Here is a 12,167-nt window from a genome sequence, read left to right as displayed (position 1 = left end):
AATGTCATGTTTCTATGTTTTTGTTTTTGTATTTTGTTTTTGGGTTTCAGTATTCCACATCAAAACATCATGTAGTGTACGGGGCATTGAAGTGTCACTGCCCCAATTCCAAGTACCTATCCCTGTACATTACAGCAGTCACGGGATCTGACCCTTCCGGGTAGGGGGGGGTGCTCTCTTGCTGCCTTGCAGTGGGTGCTGGAGGGTGCTTTCCTAGCCGTTCCAAGCTTTTCAGGTTTGACTCGGTCCTGGGAACTCACTCTCTCTCATCTTGTCTGGTTTATTAATCTCAATTTCAATTAAAGTGTACTATATTTTGTTATCTTGTATTCTGTTATTATAGTAAAATAAGTTTTCCTCCATAGATTGTTGCCGCTGCTCTTTTCCTCCCTTCCTTCCTTCCCATTTTTGTGGGACTGGGGTGGGGGGGGAGGGCAAAGGCCTGTCGCACCTGTCACGGACATAGATTGATCTAGTCAACTCCGTGACAGAGGATCACCTCCCTCGACTTGCTGGCCACGCTCTTTTTAATGCACCCCAGAATGCCATTGGCCTTTTTGGCCACGAGGGCACACTGCTGGCTCATGGCCAACCTGTCGTCCACCAGGACACCCAGGTCCCTCTCTGCAGAGCTCCTCTCCAGCAGCTCATACCTCAGCCTGTACTGGTGCATGCAATTCTTCCTCCCTAGGTGTAAGATCTACACTTGCTTTTGTTGAACGTCATCCGGTTTCTTACTGCCCAGCTCTCCAGCCTGTCCAGGTCTCGCTGAATGGCAGCACAGCCTTCAGGCGTGTCAGCCAATCCTCCCAACTTCATATAATCAGCAAACTTGCTGAGGGTGGCCACTATCCCCTCATCAAGGTCATTGATGAAGATGTTGAACAAGACCAGACCCAACACGGACCCCTGGGGGACACCACTGCTTACAGGTCTCCAGCCAGACTCTGCACCACCAACAACGACCCTCTGCGCTCTGCCAGTCAGCCAGTTCTCAACCCTCCTCAGTGTCCACTCATCTATCCCATACTTCCTCAGCTTTGTTATAAGAATGTCATGGGATACAGCATCAAATGTCTTTCTAAAATCAAGGTAGACTACATCTACCGCTCTTCCCCTATCCACAAAGCATGTGACAACATCATAGAAGGCCACCAGGTTGGTTGAGCACGACCTCTCCTTGGTGAACCCATGCTGACTAGTCCTGATAACCTCCTTTTCTTCCAGTTGTCTGGAGATGGCATCCAGCACAAGCTGTTCCATCACCTTTCTGGGGACAGAGGTGAGGCTGACTGGCCTATAATTACCTGGGTCTTCCTTCTTGCCCTTTTTGATGACCGGAGTGACATTGGCTATCCTCCAGTCTTCAGGGACCTCCCCCGTTATCCAAGACCTCTCAAAGATGATGGAGAGCGGTTCGGCAATGACTTTTGCCAGCTCCCTCAGCACACGTGGATGCACCCCATCAGGTCCCACGGATTTGTGGACCTTAGTACTGCCTAAGCGCTCATGGACCACCTCTTTCCTGACTAAAGGGAAGTCTCCCATTCTCCAGACCCTCCCACTAACCTCCAGGGTATGGGAAACCTGAGGGAGAGCCTTTTCACTGAAGACGGAAGTAAAGAAGGCATTCAGTATCTCTGCCTTCTCAGCATCCCCCGTTACCAGAACACCCCCCTCACTTAGTAAGGGGCCCACATTCTCTCTGGTTTTCCTTTTGCTGTTAACATACTTAAAAAAGCCTTTTTTATTATCCTTTATCACTTTAGCCAGATATAATTCCAGGCGGGCTTTAGCCTTCCTCGTTGCATCCCTGCAGGCCCTGACTACATTCCTATATTCTTCTCAAGTGGTCAGACCCTTTTTCCACATTTTATGGACCTTCTTCTTTCCTTTGAGCTTGTGCACGAGCTCCTTGCTCATCCTCACAGGTCTCCTGCCACCTTTTCCCGATTTCTTGCTCACAGGGACGCACTGATCCTGAGCTTGGAAGAAGAGCTGTTTAAATGCTGACCAACTCTCAGAGGCCCCCTTACCTTCTAACACCCAAGCCCACGGCATAGCTCCAAGTAGGTCCCGGAAGAGATCGAAGTTGGCTCTCCTTAAGTCCAGGGTAGCAATCCTACTTTTTGCTTTGCTTCTTCCACTCAGGATCTTGAACTCGGTGGAGTTCAAGATCTCATGATCACTACAACCCAAGCTGCCCCCAACCTTTACTTCCTTAACAAGTCCTTCCTTGTTGGTGAGAATAAGGTCCAGTAACACCCCTCCCCGCGTCAGTTCCTCCACCACCTGCATCAGGAAGTTGTCTTCAACGCACTGCAAGAATCATCTGGACTGTGTGTGCCTGGCCATGTTGGTCGTCCAGCAAATATCTGGATAATTGAAGTCCCCCATAAGCACCAGAGCCTGGGAACATGACGCTACATCCAGTTGCTTATGGAATGCCTCATCAACATCCTCATCCTGATCAGGGGGACTGTAGTACACACCCACAACAGTGTCACCCTTACCAGCTTGCCCCTTGATTCTCACCCACAAGCTCTCCACTGCTACATCACTCTCCCCCAAGTGGAGTTCAATACATTCTAGCTGCTCTCTCACATAAAGAGCAACTCCACCACCCCGCCTAGCCAGCCGATCTTTCCTAAAAAGCACATAGCCCTCCATGACAACATTCCAGTCATGCGAGTTGTCCCACCACGTCTCTGTGATCGCAATGAGATCATGAACTCACGACCGCACACAGAACTCCAGCTCTTCCTGTTTATTTCCCATGCTACGTGCATTAGTATACAGGCACTTAAGAGAAGCAGCATCTCCCCACCCCTCTCCAAGCCTTTGAACTCCATCGTCTCCACCCATCAAGTTCTGTTTTGAGCCTCGAACTGCCCCCTCAGTCCCAGCGGTCCTCATTTTGTCCCCTTCCCCCTTCATACCTAGTTTAAACACCTGTCAATAAGTCCCGCCAGTTCCTCAGATAGAACCCTCTTTCCCTGTGGAGACAGGCTGCTTCCATTTGCAGCCATCATGCCAGGTGCCTGGTAAATTGCCCTGTGATCAAAAAAACCAAAACTCCTGTGTTTGCACCAACTCCTAAGCCATTTGTTCAAGAGGTGGGTTTTTAGGCTCATCCCAGTATCCTTCCCTGCCACTGAAGGTACAGATGTAATAACCACCTGCACACCTGTTCCTTCAACTACCCGCCCACATCATAACATCATGTAGTGCACTGGGAGTTAAAGAGTTAATGCTCCAGTTCTGGACACTTGTCAAGAAGAGAAGAAGAACTACATTCCCCTGAAGACTGTTTGCTGTTCTGTTATCATTCCTGCTCTGGGGGAACAGATATAAGGCCTTGGTAGGTCACCTGACATCCCTCTTTTCGATCATCAGGCTCTCTCGATGCTGCTCGTCCCAACCACACGCCATTAGTGTAAGGCCTTCAGCTTTTTTGGACACTCCTTCTCTCATTATATTTGATTTATTAGCTTCAATTCTAATTATATTGTATTATAGTGTGTTATCTTGCATTCCGATACCCTATTTAGTAAATTAGTTTGTTTCTCCTCAGATTGTTGCCGCTGTTTTTAATTATTTTGGGGTCCCCTGTTTCCCCTTTCCAGAGGCGTGGATCTGTGGATACCTCTGCCCCAATAGTCACAAAACCAGGTTGAACCAGCCCATATACCATTGACAGGGGCAATGCAAAAATTGAGCCTATTTGTTTGCCTCAACCACACCGGATCACAAATACTAAGCAGTGTAGACTCCCAGTTGGGCAAGAAGAAATTAGCAGGACTGTGCATGAGCTGGAGAGAGTAGGGATCATTAGATCTGTACATAGCCCATACAACTCCTCCATATGGCCTGTCAGGAAGTCAGATATTACATGGCAAATGACAGTAGACTACAGAGAACTGAATGAAGTCACACCACCAATCCATGCAGCCATACCCAACATCGTCTCCCTCATGGATACATTAAGTAGAGAAATAGAAACATATCACTGTGTTCTGGATCTAGCAAATGCATTTTTCAGCATTTCAGTTGCTAAGGAATCTCAATACCAGTTTGCATTCACATGGGAGGACAGGCAGTGGACTTTTCAAGTCCTACCTCAGGGATACATGCATTCGCCTACTTTTTGTCATAATCTGGTGGTATGTGACTTGGCAAATTCGTTCAAACCATCTACTGTCAAAACTGGATACTGGCAATCCTTTATACTTATTTTAGCACAACTGCTAAAATCTCTATATCTATTAACAAAAAAAGGCCAAGTATGGGATTGGGGTAGAATGGAACAAGATGCCTTCCAGCAAGCAAAAATAGCCCTCAAACAGGCCCAGGCGCTGGGTATATTTAATCCAACCCCTCCAGCTGAACTAGATGTGCATGTAACTCAAGAAGGGTTTGGCTGTGGCAGCACCAGAGTTCTGTTCGAATCCCAATTGGGTTCTAGTCATAGGTTTGGCGTGGAGCAGAAGAAAGATACTGCATGGTTGAAAAGCAGTTATTGGCTACCTATTCTGCACTGCAGGTGGTAGAACCAGTAACTCAGACTGCAGAGGTCACTGTTAAAACAAATTTGCCAATCCAGGAGGGGGGTAAAAAATCTAACCCACATTCCTAAGACAGGGGTGGCCCAATCAGAAACAGTGGCATGCTGGGTCACCTACCTTAGTCAGAGAAGCCGCCTGTCATCGTCTTCACTGAAGGAAGAATTGCAGAAGATACTTAGCCCAGTAACATCACAGTGAGACACCCAAGGAAATAATGGTTACTTGCCCTGAGAAAAGTCCTGTACAAGAGGGGAAATATCCTATTCCAGAAGATGCTTGGTACGTGGATGGATCCAGCAGAGAGTACCCAGGTAGGTGGCAAGCTGTTGTGTACCATCCTTCAACTCAAACAATATGGTTTGAAGAGGGGGATGGACAAAGTAGCCAGTGGGCTGAGCTATGAGCTGTGTGGATGGTGATAGCTCAAGAGCCAGGCGATAGCAGATCTTCACAGATCTGCACAGATAGTTGGGCAGTCTACCGAGGGCTTGCATTCTGGATGGCTCACACTCTGGATAGTACAGTGGGCTACTCAGGATTGGACAATCTATGCCTGACCTATCTGGGGCAAAGATATGTGGGTTGATATATGGAACATGGTTAGACACAGGACTGTATGAGCATACCATGTCTCTGGACATCAACCCTTGCAGTCACCAGGCAGCGATGAAGCTGACACATGGCTTGAGTTCGATGGCTAGGAAGTACATCAGCAGAAACTGCTGATCAGAACTGGCTGTATCAGAAACTACAACATGCAGGACAGAAAACCATGTGGGCAGCGTCTAAAGCATGGGGGCTGCCCATACAGTTATCAGATATTGTCCAGGCATGTCAGGACTGTGACGCTTGCTCACGAATAAGACCAAGACCTCTGCCAGAAACTACGGCCCATCTCACTAGAGGACACAACCCATTACAGTGATGGCAGATTGATTATATAGGTCCCCTTCCTCAATCTGAGGGGGCCAGATATGCCCTAACTTGTGTTGATACAGCAAGTGGATTGATGTTAGCCTATCCTGTAGCAAAGGCAAACCAAGCCTATACCATCAAAGCTCTAACTAGGTTGATGGCATCATATGGAACTGCTGAAGTCATTGAGAGTAACCAAGGTACACATTTCACAGGTGCAGAAGTGGGCTGAAGGCAACATCATCAAAGGGCAGTTTCACCTGCCCTGTAATCCAATGGGAGCAGGCCAAATAGAAAGATATAATGGGCTCCTCGAGGCTGCTCTGAAGGCAGATTCACAGTCCTTGAAGGGGTGGACCAAGAGGTTTTATGAAACCCTGCGAGACTTGAATGAGAGACCAAGGGATGGCAGACCCAGTGCTTTAAGAATGTTGCAGACAACTTGGGCCTCCCCACTTAGGATACAAATTACAGGCAAGGGTACCTTGCTCAAGCACAAGTTGGCACCGTGAATAATCTTCTGCTCCCTGCCTCTGAGGACCTAGAGCCCGGGAAACACAAGGTAAAATGGCCTTGGAAGGTGCAAGCAGGAGCAAAATGGTGTGGTCTCCTTGCACCTTGAGGGAGATTGTTAGAGGTTGGGGGATCACTAAACCATCCAGTAACTGGTGCATGGCCAGCAGAGGTAGTAGTTGACACTCCTGTTTTCATTGCAAAGGGGACATTAATCATGTCCATGAGGCAAATTAGAACCACCCCCCCCCCCCTTTGGTACTTGATAAAGTAATCCAGCCACAGATATCAGGCCAAAGGGTGTGGTACTGAAGACCAGGACATGCCCTGATATAGGCAGAGGTGTTGACTCAAGACTGAAATACGGCCTGTATCCTACTGTGGAGGGAAGAGCTACCCCTCCTCATACCTATTAATCACCTGTTTTATTCCCCTTGAGGTTATAAGTTCACAGGACAGCTGGAAGGAGGAACATCATTCCAGCATGCTCCAGTGTGCATGAGGAAACATTGTGACACCCTCTGGTGGACTGCTGAACTTTTGGGAACTGGCAAGCATGAATCACAGAATGGCCAGGGTTGGAAGGGACCTCAAGGATCATGAATCTCCAACCCCTCTGCCACATGCAGGGCCACCAACTTCCATGTTTCATACCAGACCAGGCTGCCCAGGCCCTCATCCAATCTGGCCTTGAACACCTCCAGGGACGGGGCATCCACGGTCTCCCTGGTCAGCTGTTCCAGCACCTCCCCGCTCTCTCTGTAAAGAACATGAACCAGAACTGCTGCTGGTTTTTGAAGAAGATATGCCTCGGGAAGAAACATCGAGTACTGGCCCAACAGAACCACGAAAAAGATTGCCGATAATTGCCTTTAGTGCCTTAACATTCTACATTGTGGCTGGTATTGTATATGTGCCACGATATGCATTGTATTTTGAACCACCAAAGCTGCAGGAGCTCACCCCCTACCCACTTGATCATTAGTTCATGCTGTGAAGGGGTGGAGTGCAATGGAATTGCCAGGTCACAGACTGAACCAGGATGGGAGCATATGAGTGCCCAGAGTGGGGGGAGCCTAGATCCACCCTTCCTCTCCCTCTCTGTCTCAATAGTGCTTCTGGGTCTGCATATGCATTCCAAGCCTGTGCAGGTTGCCCCCCTCTCTGGCGTGCCAGGGTTCGAACCGAAGAAGGCTGCATTCCTCAGCTCACCCTTTTTATTCTAAACTGTTGCTGGAAGGGGTGAGTTCATAGAATCACAGAATTGCCTGGGTTGAAAAGGACTGCAGTACTCATCCAGTTCTAACCCCCTGCTATGTGCAGGGTTGCCAACCAGCAGACCAGGCTGCCCAGAGCCACATCCAGCCTGGCCTTGAATGCCTGCAGGGATGGGGCATTCACAACCTCCTTGGGCAACCTGTTCCAGTGCCTCACCACCCTCTGTGTGGAAAAACTTCCTCCTAATATTTAACCTAAATCTCCTGTCTTAGTTAAAAACCATTCCCCCTTTGTTCTATCACTATCCACCCTCATAAACAGCCATACAGAATCACAGAATGGCCAGGGTTGGAAGGGACCTCAAGGATCATGAATCTCCAACCTCCCTGCCACATGCAGGGCCACCAACCTCCACATTTAATGCTAAACCAGGCTGCCCAGGGCCCCATCCAACCTGGCCTTGAACACCTCCAAGGACAGGGCATCCACAACCTCTCTGGGCAGCCTGTTCCAGTACCTCACCACTCTCTGGGTAAAGAATTTCCCCCTTATGTCCAACCTAAATCTCCCCTCCCTCAACTTAAAACCATTTCCCCTCGTCCTACACGTATCAACCCTTTCAAAGAGTTGATTCCCCTCCCCTCTGTAGGCTCCCCTTCCTCTTTCTTTGATATCTTGTTCTATAGCGCCTGTATCTCAAATAAAGTCTCTGTCATCACCTTTGTTTGATTTACGTGCATTCTGGATAAAAGTGATCATGCAGACTCATGTAAGATTTTATCATTGTAAAACCCATTACCATTTGGCATAACTAACAGGCATAGATAATTGACGTTAAGTCTTGTATCTTCAATAGCTTATACAGAAGTCTTAAAAATAATTAAAAAAAAAAAAAAAAAAACAGAAAAACATCCAACTACACACCTTTGGTTCACCTTCCCAACTTCATAGCTGAAGTTTACAGTTACTTTATGATTTGCTTTAATAACAAAAAAAAAAAAGTCCTTACATTTTGCCTTCATGGGGATCTTCTTCTCTTCCCTAATAAGAAAATTAACATATTAATTGCATGACAAAAGTAAATTCATTTAAGATCTTCCGTAGAAATAGGCAACACTAAGAAGTCAAAGGTATTTTAACTAAATGTCACATTTCACAGTTCTGTGTGAAGAGGTTTTCTACTTCATTCACTAAGTGAAAATTCAGCCAAAAATCCATTATTTTAGAAAACTGTTCTTGTCATAATTAACTCAATATACTTTTAACTCATGCTTGACCCTTTAAAGAAAAAGGCACATAGACTGAAAGTTCACACTGTGATATGTTTAGGAATACTTCAAGGAAAACAAAAAAAGAATGGAACTGAATGAATAGCAGGTTCTTAGGACTAGTGAGTTTAGGATACTGTCTAGTAAGCTCACAGTATCATTCATTTGGACATGAACTTGTTTGGACAACAAGTGAATAAGCACATTGAATACTGAATTAGATTTCAAGGTTTGTTACAGTATTTAAAAATTGGTAGATTCAATTACTGAAGGAAGATTAAGAAAAGTATATAACTGACAATCAATAAGTTAAACACCACTGGTTTGGTTTTATTTCAGTGTTAAGTTGCATACACAAAATAATTTTTAAAAAATCTCAGTTCTGTAACAGATTTGAATATAAAATTACTTACAACTTCTTCTACCAGGTCTTCTACAATAAGACCCTGTTCATCTGTCCGTAGGTTTGTAACCCACATCCAGCCATCTTCCAATTCATTATGGACAATAAACATGTCTCCTTTAAGGAAACTGGAAATTTACAGTAAGATTTATATTATGATTGTACTTCTAACATAAAGCTTAATTAAGACAATGAATTATTGTGTATAATTCTAACAGTTTCCCTTAAATGTTTTTCTAAAGGAAGATACATTTATTTGTATCCCAATCACACTATGCACTCACAGTTAAAGTAGCTGAAATAGATTAATACTTATCCTTTGATTTACATTTAGGATTTAATGAATACTTGAATTCAGCCAACTTTAAAGTGTGCTAAGGACACACAAAACAAACACTACAATAATATTAGAATATAATAATATTATTTTCTCAAGAAAGATCAAATACTAAACATCAATAAAAAGCTATAAAGGGAATCTTTGTTAAGAAAATAATACTTTTAATCACAATCTAATTTTATATAATGAATGCATGTGGAATATGTCTTTATATGAAAAGACCTAAACAGTACAAGTAATAAAAAGAGGTTAAAAATAGTTGCTAAAAAAGCCATGCAGTTAGTTACAGTAAGAGCATAAATACAAATGGTACATTAGTGGTATAGGCAAATAGGTATGCGGTTCTTAATCTCATAGACTACAAGTTCAATTCAAAATTAGATAGCAATTTTCTATGGGGTGCCTTTCATTTGAGAGAGTAACAAAAAAGGCATCAATTTGAAGACAAAGTAAACAGCAAGAACAAAAAAAAAAGCCTAATGAAGATACTTTGAATGAATTCAGCTACTAATGAACCTAAATCCTAACAATGGGCAATGAACAGCAAGACTACTGTACATCAGCTCTATTACAAAGAGGTACACAGTAATTTACTGCATGGAAGACAGACTGAAATTGCCTGACCAACCTAGTGGCCTTTTATGATGGCAAAACTGCATCAACGGACAAGGGAAGAGCCACTGAAGTAATCTACCTGGACTTCAGTAAGGCCTTTAACACAGTCCCCCACAATATCCTTCTCTCCAAATTAGAAAGATGTGGACTTGATAGGTGGACGGTTCAATGGATGAACTGGTTGCAAGATCATATAGAGAGTGGTGGTCAATGGCTCCATGTCTGGATGGAAATCAGTGCTGAGTAATATTCTTCAGGGTTCAGTACTGGGACCGAGGCTCTTTAATATCAATGACATCAATAAGAAAATGGCTAGAGGGCCGTGCCCAGCGGGTAGTGGTTAATGGAGTTAAGTCCAGCTGGCAACCCGTTACAAGTGCTGTCTCCCAGGGGTCAGTACTGGGGTCCATCTTGTTTAATATCTTTATTGATGACCTAGATGAGGGGCTTGAGTGCACCCTCAGTAAGTTTGCACATGATACCAAGTGAGGAGGTGGTGTAGATCTGCCTGAGGGTAGGGAGGCCCTGCAGAGGGATTTAGATAAGCTGGATCGCTGGGCTGAGGTGAATGGGATGAGGTTCAACAAGGCCAAGTGCCGGGTCCTGCACTTTGGACATGTCATGGTTCTATGTTTTTTGATTTTTGGGGGGTTTCACTATTCCAAATCAAAACATCATGTAGTGTACAGGGCATTAAAGTGTTAATGCCCCAATTCTAGGTACCTATCCCTGTACATTACAGAAGTCACGGGATCTGGCCCTTTCGGGTGGGGGGGGCGCTCTCCTGCTGCCTTGCAGTGGGTGCTGGACGGTGCTTTCCTAGCCGTTCCAAGCTTTTCAGGTTTGACTCGGTCCCGGGAACTCTCTCTCTCATCTTGTCTGATTTATTAATCTTAATTTCAATTAAATTGTATATATTGTGTTATCTTGTATTCCGGTATCATAGTAAAATAAGTTTTCCTCCATAGATTGTTGCCGCTGTTCTTTTCCTCCCTTCCTTCCTTCCCATCTTTGTGGGACTGGGGTTGGGGGGGTGGGCAGAGGCCTGTTGCCTCCTGTCACGGACATAGATTTATCTAGTCAACTCTGTGACAGATTTTGGTGCGTTGGCCAGGAAATAGATGATTTTAGCTTTTAGAAAAAATCTCTTTTTCTCTCTGCTCTTAGAGAGCTTCGTTAAGGAGCATTATCAGTAGTTCAGGTTTCTGTGCTGGAAAACCTGACCTTGAAAGACTAGGCGTACTGCCAGTGTTCTGGGATATTTGTAAACTTTGAGCACTACTTAGTCTGGGTAGTGCCTTTTTTCTTTTTTTTTCCCCTCATCTTGTTAGCTTCAATTCATTGACCCCTTTTTAGCAGACACCAGCGATGAACCCACTCGTTATTGTGGGGGTGCTGGGTAAAGGATTAAAAGCAATGGTGTTACTCACAACCTACTGGCCAATAATCAATCTCATAACTACTTGTTGTAGGATTCAATTCATATATAACTACTTAATGACACTGATGGAGACACCTATATTTTACCTATATGCAATGTGGTACGATTTGAATTTTGACATCTACATCCCAGAAGGAATGGCTAATTTCACAAACAGCAACATCCCAAATGGAATAGCTAATTTTACAAACAACACGATGTTCAGACCAGTCTCCGGGTTTTCTTCTCGGTTTGTCAAACGTTTTTCGAATCTTGAATTAATACTCATGTTAGTGTGCGTGTCATCAATTCTCCTGAACGTATTCCAACGCATTCTTAGTAAGGGGAAGGAGTCTCCTCCAAAACTAGAGAATGATGATTGGCAGGGAATATGGAGAGGTTTAGGAAAGGTCTTAGAAGCATGGGGACCCGCAGTGTCATGGGATTTTACTCTTGAACACCTGTGGGATCCTGAGAAACTAAGCCAGTATTTGAGTCAGGAACGTTGCGGCTTACATAAATCTAAGGAGGTACAACTTATTTGGGGTTTGGCTTGTGCTAACCGTGCCCTATATAATACCATTCTGGAGAGAGAGAGTTTCCGAGCTGAGGTTCAAGCCAAAGGGGAAAATCTCCAAGTCAAATCTAATCAATCAAAGAGACACCAGTAACAATACCAGTTGCTCCTGTGGAGGGCAAGAAATGGAATCGAGTGTCTTCGCGTCTTGAACGAAAAAGAGAAGAAAAGGAGGAGGAGGAGGTGGAAGAAGATCCAGGCGAGGGGCCCTCCTCACAACCACCACCACTGCAACAGGCAAAAGGAAAAACAAGACACATGCAGAAGGGAGTGATGAAGAGGAAGTCTCTATTACTACTCGCCGGCTTCTAAAGATGACTGAAATTCAATGTT

At 44.9% G+C, this 12,167-nt stretch overlaps 2 protein-coding genes across 14 annotated transcripts in view; one reads left to right on the top strand and one right to left on the bottom strand.

Annotated features, from left to right (window-relative positions):
• LOC125686442 (uncharacterized) overlaps positions 1-12,167 on the top strand; it is a 161,036-nt gene that overhangs the window by 4,616 nt on the left and 144,253 nt on the right. The gene's annotated exons all lie outside the window — the stretch shown is intronic.
• The window catches only part of LOC125686409 (ras GTPase-activating protein 1-like), a 259,593-nt gene that overhangs the window by 174,917 nt on the left and 72,509 nt on the right, over positions 1-12,167 (bottom strand). For 12 of the 13 annotated variants that reach the window (XR_007373789.1, XR_007373787.1, XR_007373788.1 and 9 more), the window contains exons 5-6: positions 8,893-9,010; positions 8,221-8,252 (exon numbers count right to left, since the gene is read on the bottom strand). Coding sequence is in view for 10 of the 13 variants with exons in the window: in XM_048930352.1 (XP_048786309.1) it covers positions 8,221-8,252; positions 8,893-9,010 (150 nt within the window). In the remaining 3 variants the exon portion in view is untranslated. Of the gene's footprint in view, positions 1-8,135; positions 8,253-8,892; positions 9,011-12,167 lie in introns of all 13 variants that reach the window. The other variant, XM_048930350.1, reaches the window with a different exon arrangement.

The sequence above is a fragment of the Lagopus muta genome, chromosome W (assembly GCF_023343835.1).
Source record: "Lagopus muta isolate bLagMut1 chromosome W, bLagMut1 primary, whole genome shotgun sequence".
Lineage (NCBI taxonomy): Eukaryota > Metazoa > Chordata > Aves > Galliformes > Phasianidae > Lagopus > Lagopus muta.
This window is presented reverse-complemented; position numbering and strand designations above follow the sequence as displayed.